The sequence below is a fragment of the Gossypium hirsutum genome, chromosome D11 (assembly GCF_007990345.1).
Source record: "Gossypium hirsutum isolate 1008001.06 chromosome D11, Gossypium_hirsutum_v2.1, whole genome shotgun sequence".
NCBI classification, from domain to species: domain Eukaryota; kingdom Viridiplantae; phylum Streptophyta; class Magnoliopsida; order Malvales; family Malvaceae; genus Gossypium; species Gossypium hirsutum.
In genome coordinates, this window is record NC_053447.1 from 72,409,835 (window position 1) to 72,430,816 (window position 20,982).

The 20,982-nt window shown below is 33.2% G+C and overlaps 2 protein-coding genes across 3 annotated transcripts; both read right to left on the bottom strand.

Moving 5' to 3' along the window:
* Positions 1 to 317: 317 nt before the first annotated feature.
* Positions 318 to 4,172, bottom strand: LOC121203612 (phenylalanine ammonia-lyase). The gene is made up of 2 exons (XM_041105309.1): positions 3,550 to 4,172; positions 318 to 2,201 (listed from the first exon to the last, which is right to left on the bottom strand). Exons 1-2 carry the CDS (start codon positions 3,954 to 3,956, stop codon positions 452 to 454), a joined length of 2,157 nt encoding a protein of 718 aa, XP_040961243.1. The 5' UTR covers positions 3,957 to 4,172; the 3' UTR covers positions 318 to 451.
* Positions 4,173 to 11,567: 7,395 nt separating this feature from the next.
* LOC107898809 (ethylene-insensitive protein 2) lies at positions 11,568 to 18,305 on the bottom strand. Of its 2 annotated transcripts, none has more exons than XM_016824356.2 (8): positions 17,959 to 18,305; positions 16,708 to 17,326; positions 16,278 to 16,364; positions 16,066 to 16,176; positions 15,772 to 15,984; positions 15,032 to 15,217; positions 12,316 to 14,937; positions 11,568 to 12,225 (listed from the first exon to the last, which is right to left on the bottom strand). In XM_016824356.2, the coding sequence occupies exons 2-8, from the start codon at positions 16,954 to 16,956 to the stop codon at positions 11,839 to 11,841; spliced, it is 3,855 nt and encodes a 1,284-aa protein (XP_016679845.1). In that variant the 5' UTR covers positions 16,957 to 17,326; positions 17,959 to 18,305; the 3' UTR covers positions 11,568 to 11,838. The 2 variants fall into 2 exon arrangements, with proteins under 2 accessions (XP_016679845.1, XP_016679846.1); XM_016824357.2 differs by having other exon boundaries at positions 15,032 to 15,214; positions 17,959 to 18,205.
* Between the last annotated feature and the right edge of the window lie 2,677 nt (positions 18,306 to 20,982).

Consider the following 20,982-nt stretch of genomic DNA (forward strand, 5'->3'; position numbering starts at 1 on the left):
AAAATTAAACAATAACTTGACAAAAAAAAGATAATATATGTGAAAAGAAAAACATCGATAAACCCAAAACGACATATCTGCTCACACATGTGAATACCTATACAAGGGCAAAAATGATACGTTCATGGTACGCCATTGACTATATTGAGAGAAGTGATATGGATTACAAAATTTCAAATTTGAGAGCACGGGCACCAAAATTGCAATTTGACCTTTTTAGTAGTAGCAATTAGAAAGATGATTATGCCGACTAAATCTCATATCTGATCATAGTATATAGGCACCAAAACTGTAATTTGGCCTTTTAGCGGTAGCAATTAGAAAAACAATTACTATATTTAAAATCCAACTTTGAGCCCAATATATATAGTTATAACTTATTTAACAAATTACAAACAAAGAAACAGATTGCAAAACAAATTTCCAAGGACCAAATTGAAAAAGAAAAAAACTAGCAAATTGGCAGTGGGGCACCGTTCCATTCTTTAAGACATTCAAGCATTGGATCAATTACCTTCCCTTGGCACATAGCAATGAACACCTTGTCAAATTCCTCACCAGGGGACTTCACTTTTTCCCCGGTTAGCAACCCAGTCCCAAGCTCTTCCCTCACGAATTTGTACAGCGGGTAAGACCGGCATTCCGTGATCTTGTTTGGGATTGCTGGGTTTCCGTTCTCGATGGAAACCCTCGAGTTCTCGACCTCTTTCGGCAATAGGGTCTTCAATTCTTCTTCGAAAGCTGCAATCTTTTGGAAGATCGAAGTGCTAGCGTTGTTCTCGTTGTTGCCGTTGCTCAACGCGTGCTCAACGAGGACTTGTCTTAGCTTTTGCATCAACGGATACGTAGCGCTGCAAGGGTCGTCAATGTATGAGAAAACATATTCGTGGTCCACGGCTTTGAGTAAGTCCTTTTCGCAGAACCGCGAAGGGTGAAGCTCGCCGTTGGGACCGGTCGTGAGGGTCTTCTTAGCGACTTGGCTCACGATGTTCTTTACCGTGTTCTTTAAGTTTTCTTCTAAATGTCTTAAATCGATAGCTTGGCAAAGCGCCACCAAGTATGTGGAGGACATAAGCTTTAAGATATCAACGGCCTCGGCGGTTTTCCGAGATGAGATTAACCCCAATGAGTTCACATCTTGGTTGTGCTGCTCGGCACTTTGAACGTGGTTCGTGACTGGATTAGCCAAGTATTGGAGCTCAGAACAATAGGAAGCCATTGCAATTTCGGCTCCCTTGAAACCATAATCAAGACTTGGGTTTGGACCACCGGAGAGGTTAGATGGGAGACCGTTGTTGTAGAAATCGTTAACAAGTTCCGAGAATTGAGCAAACATAAGTTTCCCTATAGCAGCAATAGCCAAGCGAACGTTATCCATCGAGACACCAATCGGGGTACCTTGGAAATTGCCACCATGTAAGGCCTTATTTCTCGAGACATCGATCAAAGGGTTGTCGTTGACAGAGTTAATCTCTCTTTCGATCGATTTGGTTGCAAATCGGATCACTTCAACCTGAGGACCAAGCCATTGCGGAGAAGTCCGTAACGCGTACCGATCTTGTTTCGGTTTTTGCAACGGATCCATTTCATGTAATTTCTTAGCTGCTTTAACATATGAACTCCCTTCGAGTATATGTTCCATTATCGCAGCGGCCTCAATTTGTCCCGGATGATGCTTCAATTTATGTGTCAAATGATCCGTAAACTCAGGTTTACCGTTCATCACTTCAGCAAAAACCGCAGACAAAATCTCGGACAAAACAACAAGAACATTAGCTTCAAAAAGAACCATGGAAGCCAAACCTGAACCAACCGCGGTACCATTGACAAGAGCCAACCCTTCTTTAGGCTGCAACATGAAGAATCCGGAATCGATACCAGCTACACGAAAGGCTTCCTCGGCATTGAGGGATTTTCCATCTGGTCCAACAGCCTTGGAATTCGGCCTGCCGGTGAGTAATCCAGCAATGTAGGAAAGCGGAACGAGATCACCCGAGGCCGTAATAGTGCCGCGGAGGGGCAAACATGGGGTAATGTTGTGGTTTAAAAGCTTAGTAATGGCTTCTAAAATCTCAAATCGGATACCAGAATATCCTTGTAACAGAGTATTGATTCTAACGAGCATGGCTGCCCGCGTTGCTGAGTGAGGAAGCGTGTTGCATGACTCGGTTCCATTGCCAAAAATCCCAGCATTCAAGAACCTGTACAGGCAGACAACAAATAGATTTAAGATATTTTGCTTCGATTTTTCATTGATTTAATTTGTTATTTATAAGTTAAAAATCGTAATTGTTCAAATTAAATTCTAATTAATGTTTTATTCTGTATTAATATAAGAACTAGGATTTTATTTCTAAACAGTGAAAAACTGAAAATTCTTGAAAACGAATATAAATAATTAAATATTTTAACAATTAATTAAATTTATTAAGAAACGAAAGAACCGAACCAAGCCGATACTAATCGGTAAAATTCGGTTCAATTATTTATAACTCGATTATAACTCACCCAACTAAATCGATTTATTCTTTTTTCAATTAAATCTCAATTAAGGTTTCAGTTAAGATGTTTTTGTTGGTCGGTTATTGATTATTAAAATTTATAATTGAACCCATTGGTGAAACATGCTGCTAAGTTTTGGGGTTGATTCAAAATTTCCAAAAATTTCAGGGACCTAATTCAAAATTTAAATTTTTTGGGGAGATTTAATTGAAATTTTTAAAATTGTTAATGGATGAATGGGAATTTTCAAAAATCTTAAAAGATCTAATTAAAATTTTTAAAACTTTAGAGATTTAATTAGAATTTTTAAAAGTTTTAAGAGGCATAATTAAAACTTTAAAAAAAAAACAAAAAAAAAGGCATGATGAAAAATTTTCAAAATTTTGAAACTTTTGAAGACTCAAGTAAAATTCTTAAAACTTTTGAGAGGCTTAATTGAAATTTTTAAAAATTTCAAAGGATATAATGAAAAATTTTCAAAATTTTTGAGAGGCGAAGATCCCTACAAGTTTCCACGCCTGTAACTAAATAGACCGACTTGATTAACTCAGAATATTTAATATAACCAAAATTTTATGTATATTTTAATATTTATATTAAATATATATAATATAAAATAATTATATTTAAAAAAAAAGTTAAACCGACCGAACTGAGATGTTAAATCGACTTTGTTAGGTCAACTGGGATTTAAAATTATATTTAAGGGCTTGGCGCCCCAAAAATGGAAAAATTGTTATGCAGGTTAAATTGCATTTTGGTAAAATTTATGTTAGGTCCTTTCTAAATACTGTATTAATTATGATAAAATTATATTTCAATCCTCAAAATTTTATAATTTTATAATTCAATTTAAGCACTAAAAAAAATTAATCTGACCGTATTAACCGTTGTTCACCTCTTCACCGCCAAATTATGTTATACAAAAAACAAATCCACCTGGTTCAGAACTGAGTCAAATAGTACGATTCAACTCAGTACGAAAGCGAGTTGCAATGCTGGTTTTTAAGTACGTAAATTTATTTATATTTTTCTTTTAAAACTTACCTAATAAGCTCTTTTTGAAGCGCAGCGCCTTTTTTGGTTCTCCGATGAGAAGTAGAGCCAAAACCAGTAGTAACGCCATAGCTATCAGTGCCTTTATTCATCCCATCAAGCACCCAATCGGCACTAGCTTTAACGGCAGCCCTCGCATCGTCGGAGAGTTCAACTTTGACACCAGAATCGTGCGCTGCAATCGCCGCGACTTGAGAAATCGTTAATGTCTCTCCGCCGAGTTTCACCAATGGCTTCCGATACTCCATCACCATCCGTTTCACTTCGTCCAAATGGCTTCCTTTCAACGATTCGGCCACAACGCCCCAGTTCAATGGATCGGCTGCGAAGGCGGTGGAACCGTTGGCTGTGGTGGTGCAAAAACTGTCTAAAGAACCGTTTTGAGTGATTGCCGCCATTTTATAACAGGAATTATTGATCGAAATGAAAGGATTTTTTTATGTTTGATTTACGAATCTATGGATTTTGAGAGAGGGAAAATGAGATCAAATCGAAGGAAATATCAAAGGATTTTTTTTTTTTTTGAAAATTTCCTTTGGTTTCCTTCTTGGAGAGAAAAGAAAAGAAAAAGATGGTTTAAATAGAGAAGAGATAAAGGGGGAAAGGGTTAGTGGAGTTGGGTAGGTAAGCATAAGGGGGTTGTATGTAGATGGTAGAGAACGAAAAACAAATTAAATTAAATTAAATTAAATTAAATTAAATTAAAAATTCCAATTCATTTTATTTCAGATAAATTAAATTTGAGTTCGGTTTCACTAGATTTGATTATTGGAAAAAATTAACAATTAAACTCATTTTAACTTAAATATGACTTGAATTTGAAATGAATTAAGCTCGAACTTATCCAAAAAGTAACATGCAATGACCCGGAACTTGAAGTTTTTCAAATTCGTAATAACCTTATTTGAAAAATTCAGTCTTGGAATTCGAATCCAAAATGAGCCGAATTCAGAATAGTATAACTAGAAATGAATCGAAATCGAAACCGAGTCAAATTAGAAGTTTTTAAAACTTGAGTTAACTCAATCCAGATTCACTAGACCAAAAACGACATAACCCAAAACGGTCTGACTAAAAATGAATCAAAATTGCAATTAACTCGAATTTGAAAAGACTTAAAATTTTTAAAACTTGAATTAACTCAATCTAGATTGATCAAACCTAAAACTCTTGAGCTCGAGACAATCTGATAAAACTGAATCTAAATCAATATTGACTTGAAAAATTTTCAAAAGACGAATTGACTCAATCCAAATTGACTAGACCCGAAATATTCCGACTAAAAATAAAACCAAAAGTGACTTAAATTTAAAATAACTCAAAATTTTCAAAACTCGAATTTACCTAATCTTAATAGTCCAAACCGGTCCAATTAGCAAGCCTAGTTGATATTTAATTCCGATTCAAGATTTAATTTACAATCATAAACAAAATGTAATTAACATCATCGGTATTTAAATGTCAAAATCATAACTTGAACAAAAATATCTATTAATTTAAAACGGATAACTCGACCCTCGAACAAGTTTCAAAAATTAAAATAATACTTGCAAAAACGTAAATAAATATTAAATGAACAGAAAAAAAAAAGGGTGAAAGCGATGGATTTGTGGTTGGTGAGAATAGAGGAGGAAACGTTTCCATGCATGTTTTTTTGAGTAGTAGGTTAACGTTGCATTAATTATTTTTTATATTTTTAATGAAAAAGATATTTTTAAATTTTTTTTTGCCAAATATGTAAATTCATTAATGACTTTTCCATGTTTATCCCAGAAATATGTTTACTAATTCCGCCGACTAAATTTATTATCAAACTATAAATTGGATTTTTTAGGTAGATTTTTGTTTCACGTTAGATTTCTTTCCGTATCATAAATAAATATATATATGTATATATAAATACTAAAATAAGTATCAACTGGCATTGGTATTGTTGCCAGTTTAGGAGAACGTGGGTTCGAATATGCTGAAGTGCATTATCCTCCTATTTAATGATTGAGGAGAGGCTATGGATAATTATAAATATTGTATCAAAAAGAACAGATATAATAATAAACTATAATCCTTTTTTGTGGGGCCAAGGCCATTGTCGACCCCCTTTGGCTCCGTCATTATACACGTATTTACAATTTAATGTAAGTGTTTTAATTATTAAATATGATCATTATTAGATCTAAATTGATATTTTATGCTTACATTGAGAAATAGGATGATGGGAGGACAATATTGATATTTCGAAGAGTTAATTAGAATATTTTGAAGATAAGGGACCGATTTAAAATCTGAATGAAAGTTTGGGTATGCTTGGTAGAATAGCCCTATTTAATAAACTAAGATTATGTTTAGTTAAAGCTAACACCGCCTGCAAAATGACTTTTGTACTATTTTTGGGAGAAGCTAATATTTGGATTAATACTTTTGGAATTAGTAGTAATAACTTTTAAAATAAAAAATAAAAATATTTTTTAATAAAATATCTAATTTTTAAGAGAAGAGAGATTTTTTTTTGGGATAAGATAAAGTTGAGTAATTTATAGAAGAGCTGATAGATTTTTTTTTTGTGAAAATATTTTTGGTCCCTTTCAATTTTGATATTGAATAAATTGGTCCATTTAAAAAATTTTAAAGCAATTTTTTAAAATTTTTGGAAGTGAGCAACTATTCGACAATTAATCATGGTGTTAAAGTTTTTCTGACAATTGTATATAATTTTAATTGGTGTAATGATAAATTTAGCCCTTGATATTTGTACATTTTGTGTGAATATTGCGAGTTAAATTGTTAAACCAAAATCAAATTGATAGAATGTGTAAAATCTGAGAGTTAATTTTGTTATTATACCAATAAAAAAAATCACATTCATATCCACACAATTTAAACTTAATTGGATATTTAAATTTTATACTTATTTTCCCTCTATATTGTTTAATTTGACGATTTCATTCATATCCACACAATTTAAAATTCGGGTTTATGTCGTTTCATGATTATTGGTCGAGAATTCAAGTTAGACAATCTCGGATTCATATATTTATTTATTTGCATCATTTTGAATTTTTTTATTCGATTCATTTTTCTTATTTTGTGCTGTACAAAGAACTTTTATAGTAAAAAAATTTAAATCGAGTTAAGAAGTAAATTAATCGAATCAAAATTTTAATTTTACATATATAAAAAGATATTTATTATTGTTGAATATATATATACACCTACTTTTCAGTGGGATTGGGTTGTTGAAACAGTGCTATTAGTGTCAAAGATTAAATCTTTTATACGTGTGTGTGTGTATATATATATACTAAAAAGTCAAGTTGTGGAAATTGCAATTCTATTATTGATTAATAAATTACTGATAATTTAGGAAATTAAAAAATTTGAAATTAAATCGAATGAGTTTTAACTCAATTGACATGAATATGATTGTTAATGTAAAAGATTGTGGGTTCGAGTGCGCTGAAACGTATTATCCTCTTATTTATGCGTTGTTAATATAAGATTAATTAAGTTTTTTTTTCTTCTTCTAAACTTTGAAATTAAATAATTATTTATATATAAATAACAATATCTATAATTTCAAAATTGGTTCATTTAAGTCAAATTTCTCGTAAAAATTTATATATATATATATATTTTTGAACAAGTAAAAATAAGGCTTGTTGGTATACTATTTTCAACAAAGCTGTTTTCTCTTGAACTTATCCTCAACAAGAAAAAACTGTTCAAACCTCACCAAATTTCCATTATGTCTCCAATATAAATAATTATTGTTTTATACCTTATTAGTGGAATAAAAGAATTAGGGTAAACTACTAAAATAGTCACTCTTGTTTATCTTAGGTTACATTTTAGTCATTTATGTTTGAAATGTTACGTTTTAGTTACTGAGCCGTTAATTGCCGTTAACGGTAAGCTAATGTGACACATTAAATCATCATTTCAAACAAAAAATTTTAGGTTGAATTGTACAATTGGTCCCCATATTTTTTTTCATTTTGAGCCATTTAATTTTTTCTTTTATCTTATTTTAACTTTCTTTTTTCTTTTTTTCATTCTCTTCTGCTTCTTCCTCTATTTTCCTCCCTTCTCCGTCTCTTTTAATGTAGTTTTTCTATGTTTTCTATTTATTAAAACTAAAAGGGAAGAAAAAAAGGAAAATAAAGAAAAAAAATTAAATTGTTCAAAAAAATAAAAGTATAACAAATCAAAAACATAGAAAAACTACGTTAAAAGAACATAAAAGAAAAAAAAATTAAATTGCTCAAAACGAAAAAATATGGAGACCAATTGTATAATTCAACCTAAAATTTTTGTTTGAAATGATGATTTAACATGCCACATCAGCTTACCGTTACACCGTTAATGGCTCAGTGACTAAAATGTTGCAACACTTCCAACATAAGTAACTAAAATGCAATCTGAGGTAAACAAAAATGACTATTTTGATAGATTACCCAAAAAATTATATAAATCGATTATAAAATTGTTACTTATTTTTAATTATATAAAAAATTTAAAATAATATATAATAATATTATAAATTCGTTTGTGAAATTTTAAAATTTTATTAGAAGTGTAGCGATTCAAATTCAAATACGAATTAAAAGAATAATAAAAAATGAAGTTTAAGTTATTTTAGATGGAGGTAAAACTCGTTTCACAAAGACTAAACCCAAACCAACAGGCTTACTCCAAACACTCGGTCCTATTGTCGTCTACAAACATCAGAACTAGAATTCAAAGCATCATCAGATAAATTAGAATTAGGAAACGAGGAAGGGCTATCCCACTAAGTATGATCCGCATAAGATGAGGTTACCTTAGCATGGTTATGAATCGTCTTATTAGCGTCTCGACGTGTCCAACAAAAGGACAAATTATGAAACCAACTTGACAATCCATAATCAAGAAACCAAAATTCGATAAATCTATGTCACCCTTAGTAAGACAAGCAGAACCAACAATGATGTTATTGATACCAATAGCCTTCTAACTAATAAAGAACTTCGCGAAGTGCAAACGTCTCAGCTAAATTAGATGCCAAGCATAAACCGGAATGATTATAAGGACCATTAATAAAAAGGTCATTTGAATAAAACGTACAATATTTTAATAATAATAAATGTGATTAGTTGTCTAGTCAACAAAATAGAATTTGGTATACTATTTCATATCAAAATCAAGTATTAACTAAACATTGTAAAGCAAGGGACCTACAAAACATTTAATCAATCAATTATTGTGAAGCAAAAAAAAAAAAAAAAGAAGTTAGATAAATACAGGCCGCATATCCCACCAACCTTCGTGTGTGTACATATATACACCTACCAAAAATATTCGGATAAATTACACCACAGGTCATTTTAAAATAAAGTTGTTGTTATTTTAGTCACTCTAATTCTTTTGATCAATTTAGTCACTCTAATTGAGACAATTGTTCGAATTGGTCACTACCGCTAAAATTTCGATTAACCCACTAACGTATTTTTGATGTGGTCTTTTTAAACTTTTGAATAAAATTAGGAATCTTTCAATAATTAGTCTAAAACATTTTTTTTAAAAGTTTATTTGCAACATAAGAACTATACGAACCAATATAAAATGTCAGCAAGCTAGAATTATTTTTCATTAAAAAACAGGCCCTCATTAACTTGATATTTTTTTTAATATTAATCTCATTATAGGTTCTTTATCATATCTGCTCTTTTTGATACAATGCTTCAAACTACCCATAGCTTCTCCAGCGCACTCGAACCCATGTCCTCCCACACTAACAACAATGACGATGTCAATCAAGCTAAAACTCAGCTAGCCACTAACTTGTATACTTATGAGATGTTTTTCTACCTCAGATTAATTTATATGTAATTTCATTCATACAATATTTTCGGCTAATATTCTAGGCTCAGGTCTGGCTTGGCCTGAAAAATGAGCCTAAAATTTTGTCCAAGCCGAGCTCAAATTAAAAAAAGCTAAACTCGAGTCCACTCATATTAATTTTTTTAGATTATTTTTATATAAAAATAAATTTTTAAAAAATATAATACATCAGATACACTAAAAACATTACAATAAATATTTCCCAACAAATTGTAACTTAGCAAGCAAATGCTTCTAAAAATAGTAGCAAAATTGACAATAAAATAAAATTTACATAATATCCAAACAATAACAACAAAATAGTAATATAATAACAAAATGACAACAAAACAGTTGATTTGGGTTAGACCGGGCTCGAGTCGAAAAATCCTACCCGAGGTCTGACCCATTTAGAAAAAGAGTCTTATTTTTTGTTCAAGTCCATTTTTGAGTTTATATTTTTACCTAAACCCTCCCACTTTTTTGACAAACCTTCGGGCCTGAGTGGGTGGCCCGACCCATGATCAGGTCTCGGTGAGTATTGGGTAGTGATGAGGATTGACGGTTTTTATGATGCAAATAAACAAAAAGAAAAAAAAATGTGTTTTGGATTAATTATAGAGAGAGCAAAAAGGGTAACTTAGATTCAAGATCCCTAAATTATTAGTAAGTTTACGTTTTAGTCATTTAACTTCAAAAAGTTACCACTCAATTATTAAAAAGTTTTCATTTAAATCACCGAATTGTTAAAATTGTTGTTGTATTCCCTTCTAAATAAAAGAAAAGTCTTAGTCACTTAACATAATTTTACCCAAACTAACTTTTGAACAAGGTCAACTTATGATTTTTTTTATCCTTTTATTATGCTAAGATTTGGAATTTTATTGCTATATTTTAATTTAATTTAATTTGATCCCTACTTTCATGTGATGTAGATAACGCTCTTTTCAATATAAAATATTTGTCAACATGATAAATTGAAATGAGTGTTTTTTAAAAGGATAAATTACATCCAAGGTCACTAAACTATAGTAATTTTATGTTTTGGTTACTTAACTTCAAAAAGTTATAAAATGATCATTGAACTATTTGAAAGTTTTCATTTAAGTCACTGGAATATTAAAATTGTCGTTGTATTGCTTCTCTGTTGGTACCGTGTAACACCCCAAACCCGACCCAAAAGTCCAGTCGGATCTGGAGTGCTACAGTGGTCGTTAAAGCGACCCGCTCGATTAATTATTCATTTAATACACATTAAAATATAAAAATTAAACATACAAATAATAAATCTATCTTTTACGAAATACACGCGAAGGCTAAACTAAAAGAAAATTGTAGAAATTATCTGCATCCTAATGAATTCTAATAAATGATGATGAAGAACACAACACATACGACACTAACATTTAAAAAAATTACTTGCAAAATTAATCCCTGATTTAAAAATTGGAAATTCAATTTAATCACTAAAACTAAATCGAAATTCAATTTAATCTCAAATTTTAAAATAAAAATTCAAATAAGTACAAAATCCATTAAACATTCTAAAATTTTAAATTTTATCCTTTCATCCAAAATTTCAGAAATAAGTTGTTTGAAAATTTTAACCGAATTTATGTTGATCCGACGCAAAATCCGAAAGCGAAATTTTTGGTATGTTACACACTACTTGCACTAATTGAATGCACTGCTTCCCCTTCTATTATTCAGTATTTTTTTCATAAATTAGCTTTGATCGTTACAAATCAGTGAACCAAAATTCAAATAATTTTATTCTTCGATCTTTAGCACAAACTCCCAGATAAACTAAGTTCTAAGATATGTTCTACCTGTCAATAGATATTAATCTACTATATTGATTGTCAAATTGCATCGATGTCAAATCACTACTTAGAATTCGCTAGTCAAATTTTTTTTTTAAAAAATAATAACTTAAATGAGTACTTTCAAATAGTTCAATGATTATTTTGTAACTTCTTAAAATTGGGTGATCAAAACATAAACTTTTTAATAATTTAATGACCTTGAGTATAATTTACCCTTTTTAAAATTATAAAAACATTTTACCTGAAATAGTTAACTTTTAATCCTAAATTATGCCAAATTAATATACGAAAATTGCATCCTAAATTTTAGTAAAGGGACCAATGCTATTTAGACCAATTTCTACTTTTTTTTTCCTTTCAACCCATTTTCTTTTAGTTCTTCTGCAATTACACACCCAGTTAACAACTCCCATTCCTATGTATATATATAAACATACATGGAAATAACATTATCAGGTCTAACTTTTAATACACATGAGAAAGGGGAAGAGGGGTCGGTTTTGGCAGTCTCATGAGACGTGATTTGGTGCTCGAATTGCCTCTGAAAACCGAACAGCTTGACAACTGTGAATCTCGGTGAGTAGAACTAGAACGGAAGCTATGATCCATAAGAAGCCGACAGAGGAGCTGATGTCGGGACCTTGTGTGAACCGAGGCCTTCATGTGTGCCAACTAGATTGGACAATCTGCGTTTGTAGCGTTTAAGAACAGAAGCCAAGTTCTCTTTTCCCCTCGGGAAAGCTACGTCGCCGGCAGCAGTGCCCGATCGACCTTTCCGGCAAGAAATAGCGATCTCCACGTCCTTGATTATATCCAAGAGTGTGGCTGCATTCGTACACTTGCCCCGGCCAGGTTTCGCGGTTGGGGGCAACATTCCGTTTGAAACTGGAGGACTCGACCTTTGCTGGTAATCTGCCGGGATTTGAAGGCAGAAGCAGGATAACATTGGGGAACGGGGTTTCGAAAATGCCGGATCTATGACACCCTGTTAATGAAAATGCCATCAATATAAAGGAGAAATAGAAACGATCATACGGTAATGATAATACCCCGAGAATTAAAGCAACCAATATACCTGGAGATGATTAAGAACGTAAGTGTATTTTCCCCACAGCTCGGGTCGGCTTTCCATCAGCGAAAGATCAAGGATCCGATGAATGCACCATACGCCAAAGCTTATTATTAAATCGGCTTTCCAAATGCAGCCCTCGCCACACTGAGGAACAGATGAAATTAAAATGTTGGCGAGACTTGCCTCGTTGCTCTTCAGTGTTGAACCGTACTTCTTTTCTGGAGATGAGTATTGAGATTCGCCCGTACAAATAGCCTGGTTCATCTGTTTAGCTTCAGCATCGTAAAGAAACCTCTCCCTTGCAGCTACACGATCGATTAAATCCTCGTCGGCTCCATCATTTTGTCTAAATAACCAGTCGGACCCGTCTAATTTCAAGAGCTTTACTATACAATGTCGGAAAGATTGAAGAAGCTTGGACTCTAAATCCATGCCAGAAGCTGTATCCCATGACATTGAGTTCAACCCACTTCCAGGTACTTCACTACCAGCAGTTCGTTTCTTCTCAGCTACACCAAACTGTTCAAAAGGTTGTCGAGACCAAAGGGATCCACTGCCTGGACTTGAACTCAACTGTACTGGAAAAGCATCTTGATAGCCCTTTGGTTGAGAAAGCTCATCAAAGACCAATGGAACTCTGGTCCTTGACCCGGCATTTGAAAACATAGGCTGACCAGCAGCCGGCCCATATCCATTGGAACTGTCCCATGGAGCATTCTTCTCGGACATGTATAGGTCCCGATGAGGAACAGAGAGCCCTGATATGGATGGTAAGCTATGATACTTCTTTGTATTGACAGATATCCCAGAATTATCATTAGTTCCAGGCGAGCCAATGTTATAATAAGATCCTTCAGATTGTAACGGGCTATTTATAGAAACCGCAACATTCTGAAATCCGGGTTCGTGAGCAGGAGTTATCCTGTTTTGCAATTTTTGCTCTAATGTCAAAGCCATGGAGTTTCGATAATTTGTAGGTCCGAGGGCTGGAGAATTCGGTGCTTGTAACTCCATTTGACCATTAAAGCTATCGGAGTTTCTATCTTTCGCAATTCGATTCAGATAAGATTTCATTTGATATCCGTGTACCGTAGCTGGTTGATAATCCCATGTGTCACCGGACATTGCAGTTCGTAAACTAGAGTGCCTCCTTTCACCAGAATCAACATTACGGCGCGAATTTTGAACATAAGCATCTAATAATTGCATGTGACTTGACCACATTGGAGATGATCCTCTTGAATACACATACGGACTTGAACTGATCAGTGTATCGGATGTTCTTCCTCCTACTGAAGGGAAATACCCACCATGTTCTTTCCCGGTAGTATCCACTTTTACGAGCTTAGAATCAATACCTAATAATACATCGAGTTTCTTTGCTTCTTGGGTAGGTTGGCCGTGAAGATCGTATAGTTGTCCCCAAAATTCATCAAGAATGGCAGCTAATTGACGCCTTGCAGCACGACCTAATCCGGCTAATCTAGAGAGACTTCCGGTACCACTCCCACAGTCATCGTTTTTCCCACTGAGACTCCGGAATGAAGGAGGGCCGTCCGATGTTAATGACGAGATACTTCCCGAAGGAGGTTTTGATGGCTCTTCGGGCTCCCAAGTTTCTCCGAGGTCATCGATCAGGAGATCTCCCTCTAAACTCACTGTTCTCTCCATGGGATTCGTCGATTCAATCTGTGGAGTTTTAGTGCTCGGCAAATCATCGCCAGCAGCCTCGTTAACTACAGTTGAAGCTGGATCAGTTATAGATACGGACTCCTCGGTGCTACAAACAGAGGGACTAGGCTGTATAATATTAGAAGAGTTCTCGTTAACAGTACTCAAACATATTTCCTGGTCAGACTCCATAATTGTTTCGGGCAAATCGAGATCATAATCCGAAGAACATAAATCCAAACTACTCTCAGTAGACTTTTCGGGTATTGATGATCTTTCCCCAATACGAGCAGGTCCATCTCCATGATATCTAGTTTCACTTAAACCATTTTCTTCTCTCTCTATAGCTGCCTCGGGAACAGTTCTATTCAAGTCCCATTTCCATGCTTGAACTTCGTACAAGGAACTAGCGGATTTTAAAGGAGTAGCAGCTAACCAAAGCATCAAAGAAAACGATGCACCAGCAGTTACGAGAAGAACAACAAACGGAACAGACATGCTAATACCAGCATTCGATCTCAAATTACTGGCCCAATCACTATCCCCAAAAATCATTTCTACCACGAATATTATCTTTAACCCGAGCATCCCCATGAATGTAGTCAGTGCCAGAAACTCAACAACTGGAGATATCTTATAGACACCCATGATCGGTCTCGACGAAGCAACCCGAAAGAGAGGGATCACTGATGATGGAAGTAAAAGAGCCATCATAACCTGAGTGAAGATAAGCAACTGATATATCCCTTCGACTCCGGAAGTCCAAACACAATAAAGAGCCGGAACCGATGCAATATTTCTGATTGTTGCACGATGAAGCCAACCCGGTATTTCAAGCCCGAGGAAATCGTGCAAAACAACTTGCCCTCCGAGATTCCAGGTTGATGCAGTAATTTGATTCGATAAGAACATAACCAGCATAAAGATTATGGACAGTACTCCATTCCTAAACACCTGTTTCAATCATTTTTAACATCAAGAAATATATAGAAACAACTCGTAAAATGTCATTATAACCAATAGCTTATCAGAAAAAAAAGAGAAAAACCTGTTCGAGTAGTGACATAGCATCTTGAAAAGTGAGCAAGACGAGGCCGGCACTATGGAAGACATTTGCGGCCGAGTTCATCAGCAAGTAATTTACGAGAAAAAGGCCACTGAAGACGCATACGATGGCAAAGAAATGGTTGTGGCATAAGATACTCTTTGAAATATTTGACGGTCCTCGATACTGCTGCGTAACATAAGAAGAAAAGTTCAGAAAATCGACAATGATTGAGTCGAAAATTGTAAAGTCTAGAAAACCACACTATATTTGTGTGCGGGGAGAAGCCAGAAATTTTTTCTGGGGGGACGAGATTGAGTTACATATTTTTATGAGAGCTAAATGCAATTTCACCATTGTATTGGCATATATCTTTGTAGTTTTTAGGACTAAAATAAAAAATTTATCATTTTTGTGGGACCAAACTATAATTTTACCATTCATTTGTTTAAAATTTTATAAGGCTTCAAGCAGTAGAAGCACAATTTTTCATTTTAGGAGGGGCCAAGGACCCTGCTTGCCTTCCCTCCCTTCGCCCCTATATATAACACCTTTGATTCGGAAAGTGAAGACTCTGAAAAGGCTTTTTAAACCCAAGTTTTGTCGGGAAAAAGAAAATCGAATTCTTTAGAGAAATGAAATTTCCAAATGATATAGGATTCCCGATACTGAAGCCCAAAATAAGATACGTATAAACACAAATCACATACATACACATATATAAGCAGTCCAATGAGAGATACCTGAACAATAGAAGAATGTAGATAAAAATTGTGGGGCATGATGCTTGCTCCAAGGAGACTCATCAACGCAAATGCACTCTCGCCACTCAACTTAGTTAGCATCCCAGCCATGGTAAGAGAAATTTCGGGTTGACCGATGAGCACTCCGGAAACATAAGAAAGCAATACGAAACCAGCTGCATACATGCATAGTAAACTTGCCCTGCAGTGATCCTAATTATCGGAAACCGATTAGATCGTTGTTGATGATGTTGAAAAAGAGGTTGTGCAATAAAAGAAGCAGGTTGGCTTTACCAAGAGAGAGGCGAAAACCGGGAATAAAACAGCATCGAGAGCAGCTAAAAAAACACTTGTTGACAAATCAATCCCAAAGAGAAGATTTATCCCGTGTGCAACACCCAAAACCTGGTGAAATAAGAACAGTAGTTCGAGAATAAAAATAAATATCACTTGATACGGTAGCCTTAGTTCATAATAAATTGCAGAAGGCAGCTGGAAATTATTACCATAGTAAGGTCTAATACAATCATGGAAAGCTCTGCTTGAACTCCTAAGAAAATTAGAGTCGTTTTCTCGTACTCATCACAGCAAATCTATCATCCGAAGAAGGAAAAAAAATAAAATCATAATAAGAATCACAAAAAGGCATGAAAGTCCAGGGGCAAAACTAGGAATTATGTGATGGGGGCCGAGATAAAACTTACAAACTTTGGGAGGGCCAAAGCTAAAAATTTTGTATTAAAATGACTTAACTGTACTTTGTAACTTTGAAAGGGGCTAAAATTACATTTTTTTTTCTATTTAAAACAAGCTAAAAAGAATTAAATTGAACTTTTCACGTTTAGAAGGTACTAAAATAGCAATTAATCCATTCAGCCAAAGCATGAGAAAGTAACATTGCAATAAGCATAAACGATAAAAACAAACGAACTGTACCTGAGCAAGATCTTTTCCGGTGACTATACCGATTCTAGCCGATAGGTATTGACACAAAATGGCAGCGAAATTGAAAAGAAGCATTGGGATTACCAAATCAAAACCAAAACGAGCACCTCCTTCGATAGTTACAACCCACTTCCCTGGGTCGATGTACCCGATCGCTATTAGAAGAACAGGTAAAACAGCAGGAAGCAACCGATAAACACCACCAGGTTGGAGGTTCACATTCCCTGCCTCGGCTTCCATGCTGCTAAATTACAAATCACAACAACACTTCGGAATAGCAAAAAAGAACCGTAAACGCTTCAACGAACTACACAATTACACGGTTGTTCATGAAAACTAAACCTCAAGACGATATGCACATCTAGCCCATTTTCTAGAAGCTTAACTAGCAAACGAATGTATATGCAACAGCACGACTAGCAGGGATCTAAATGCACTTTACATTCCAGCACTAGCTGCAATTATGATATCCCGATTTAATGCTTGAAATCCAATTTATTAACACGATACTGTCAAGACCTTAGGCAAGAAATTGACTTGAACCAGCATAAACGAAAGATACTCTCAGTCGTAATCAAGACAATAACAACGAACTGTCCTTCAAATGCACCTGGAAAATAAAAAACCGGATCCAAATCAATCAAACCGGACAAACACAAACAAAAAAAAAAATTCAAAGTTCTAAAATCAACATCTAAAGATTAATTACAACCAGATTATAGTCTAAAAATGGCGAAAAACGGATTTGAACCAGAGGCAAAATTCATTAAAGTCCACATACAGTGAATCTCATAAGCTATATATACTACAAACTAGTTTTATTTCACCAAAACAAAAACAGTGTCAATTAAATTCAACCAAGCAAAGCATTCAAAGCACCATCACCATTTTTTTTTTCAGTTTTTAAACTCAGTTTCACCATTAATGCTAATCAATAGTAATTGAATATCAGTACATAAAAAAAAAACCCAAAAATAAAGAAGTTCAGATCTTCAATAAACCCCCCAAAAAGAATCCCAAAATTGAACCAAACCCTCAAGAACTAAAATCAAAAGAGAATTCAAGTTTTATGGATCTGATTCAACTCAATAAAATACAATAGAATAAAAAAAATTGAAAGTGGATTATATACATAAAAGGAAGAAAACCCAGAAAGCTAAAAAAGAACAACATAACAATTAGAAGCTACACGAAGCTAAAATTAGGGATTGTAAAGAAAACTTTTCTTTTAATTTATTTTACCTTTGTGGTGAAGTTCATGAAAGGTTGTTTTCTTAAAGCTTTATTTGCTATCCTTTTCTCTGGCAATCTCTGTCAAAAGTATGGGGGTTTTAACAGAGTAAATCTTTGAAGAAGATGCTTTCTTCTTCTTTTTATGACACCATTTTCTTTATTTTTTTTCCACACAAACAGAGAGAGAGAAAAAGAAAGAAAAAAACAAAGGGTGTTAAATATATAGAGAGATGGATACTGGGATTGCATGATATATATTTCAAAGGTGTGGGCTCCATTTCAAGCCATGTTGAAGAAAAGCGTTTTTTTTTTTTTTACCATTAACCAAACAGAAGAAAAGAAAAGAACAAAAAAAACAAAATTGAAACTTGAAAGGTCTAAAAGACAGTTAACGTTTTCCCCTACTTTTCTTTTTCTCTCCTTTTTATCTCATCTGTCTAAAAACATATATGTGGGTTAATTTCACTAGTGATCTCTAAGCTTTCATTCAGATTTTAAATTGGTCCTTAAAATTAGGTCTTTTTGTCATCCGAATTGCGGTAAAAAGACCTCTTCAATCCCTCTCAATTTCGAAATTGAACAAATTAGTCCTTTCGAAAAATTTCAGAGCAATTTAATCCCTATTAATTTCAAAAGTGAGCAACTAAAGACAATTATTTATTCATGACATTAATATATTTTGTCAATATTTAGCCTTCAGTGTTTACATATTTTATCATTTTGGCCTTAATTATAAATAATTCAACAAATTTAGCCTCCATAGTTACAAAGTCACACAAATGTGTCAAGATAAATTTGTTAAATTAATACCAAATTGACAAAATGTTTAAACTATGAGGGCTAGATTTACTATTATATCAATCAAATTCATGTATAATTGATGGAAAACATTAACGTCGTGAGTTATTGTCCTTACGTGCTCTCTTTCAAAATTAGCAATGACTAAATAGCTTTAATTTTTTTCAAAGGAACCAGTTTGCTCAATTCAAAAATGGGAGGGACTGTAAATATCTTTTCTACCCTAATTGTCAAATTAAACGTGAAATGTTAGTTTGGATCTTACGTGGAGTATGTTTAAAGCATGTATATCAAATTACGAAACACGTGTATATTTAATGCATGAATATTTTCAATCTTACGTGTTAACAAAAATGGATAGTGTTAAAAAAATGTGGGCCGGCTTTTATTTTAACTTTCGGGTCTAAGATGTCTATGTAATATGTACTAGACTTTTTCAAGGGTTGTTATCTGCTCAAATGTGAAGGCCCATTTAGAATTTGGGAGGGTTTAGACAAAAATATTAACCTTGAAAACGGGCTTAAGTAAAAAATTGTGCTCATTTAAAAATGAGTTAGATTTTGGCTCAAACATAGGGTCCGATTTGACTCGGTCCTTTTTCTAAGTTTGTAACATATTTATCATATTACATAATTTATAACACATAAATGGACAATGTTAGTAAAATTTGGGATGTTTTTATTTTAACATTCGAATTAGTGTTATCTGAATCAGACTAATCAGACCAATGGATCAAGAACCAATTAGTCGGATTGGTGGACCAAGAACTGATCGATTGGACTAGCCCAAACATAAGGGTTGAATTGGCCACTAAGCAAAATGCTCGGAACTAGTAAAAAATCAAATACCAAAATAAAAAACCGATGGTTGAACCGATTTTATAAAATGTTTAATTTAATTCTTTTAAATAGTATGAATTATATAATTATTATTGGACTAGCGTCCAAATCAGTTGAACCGGGAATTGATGGTTTGACAAATTAGATCACTGGTCTAGTTATTAAAACATTGTTTTAGATCCGTCTACGTAACATGTATACATACATGTGTTTACAATTTAGTATACATGTTTCACGACAAAATTGAGTTGACATTTAACACGCAAGCTAATGGCTAAACTAATTAAAGGACCTGATTGGTATAATATTAATATTTTGATAATTAAATTAAAATATTTTAAAATTTAAGGACTAATTTATAATATATTTCATAGTTTAAGTAAATATCTCAATTTAAAAGTCTTATTTTCAATGATTTTTTTATCCAAATATGAAAAACCCAAATATTTATAAAATATTCGAAAACATTAATGTATTTTTATTTAATCAACCTGAAATTGACAAAAAAAAGTTTAATTTTTATTTATCATTTTTTATCAAAAGGGAAATATGTTTTATTACGTAATATTTGGAAAATAAAACAATATTTATGTTATAATTCATTAAATTTGCAATTTTTGAGCTGTAAAATGTATAATTTTTTTTTGAGAATATAAAATGTACAATAATTGAGTCCAAAACTTTCACCATCTTAATTTAATAAAAATCAAATGCTGAAATTAAAAAATAACAAAAGGAAGTTGGTCCGTACTAAATTGTGAATTTTATAAAGGATGTGAAGTTTTTGGAAATAATATATTTCATTGACTTAATATATAGATTAGCCTCTAATTTGACAAATTTTATTGAATTAGCCCCTAATTTTTTTTAATCACTTTGGTCCCTAAAATTGACATCTGTTATACAGATCAACACAGTTAAATATACAGGATGTTTAAAAATAGATTTTGGGTTATAAAGTTTTACATTAGGGTATCTTTCAAGAATTTTAAATTAGGATTATTAAGTTAGATTTTAGGAATTTTATTATTATTTATTAAGTTATATTTTCTTTTTTATTTATTTAAGATTAGGTCATAAATTAGAATTTTAGAATCATATGAGTTTGGGCAAAAAAATGGCACAATTTTTTTGGCCCAGGCCCGGCCCGGCCCGATTTATAATAAATATAATTTTTTTAATTTTAAAATATTTTTAAAACACTTTTTTATTTGTTATTTTTAAAATAAAATTTTGGTGTTTATTAAAAAAATGAACCTGGCTGGGCCAGGCTCGGGCTTAAGAATTTTTTCCCGGGCTGAGTATGGACAAAATTTTAGGCCCATGTTTCGGGCCGGGCCATGCCCCAGCCTAGGACGCGGGCCAAAATTTTTTTATGGGCCCGGCCTAGCCCATG

Bases quoted from the DNA above. Each gene is read 5' to 3' on its own strand.
- LOC121203612 (XM_041105309.1), bottom strand. From the start codon at position 3,956: ATGGCGGCAATCACTCAAAACGGTTCTTTAGACAGTTTTTGCACCACC. The intron at 2,202-3,549 runs GTAAGTTTTAAA...CTGCCTGTACAG, and splicing joins CTTCAAAAAGAGCTTATTAG to GTTCTTGAATGCTGGGATTT.
- LOC107898809 (XM_016824356.2), bottom strand. From the start codon at position 16,956: ATGGAAGCCGAGGCAGGGAATGTGAACCTCCAACCTGGTGGTGTTTAT. The intron at 16,365-16,707 runs GTACAGTTCGTT...TTCGGATGATAG, and splicing joins CCGGAAAAGATCTTGCTCAG to ATTTGCTGTGATGAGTACGA. The intron at 16,177-16,277 runs GTAATAATTTCC...TTATTTCACCAG, and splicing joins TTGTATTAGACCTTACTATG to GTTTTGGGTGTTGCACACGG.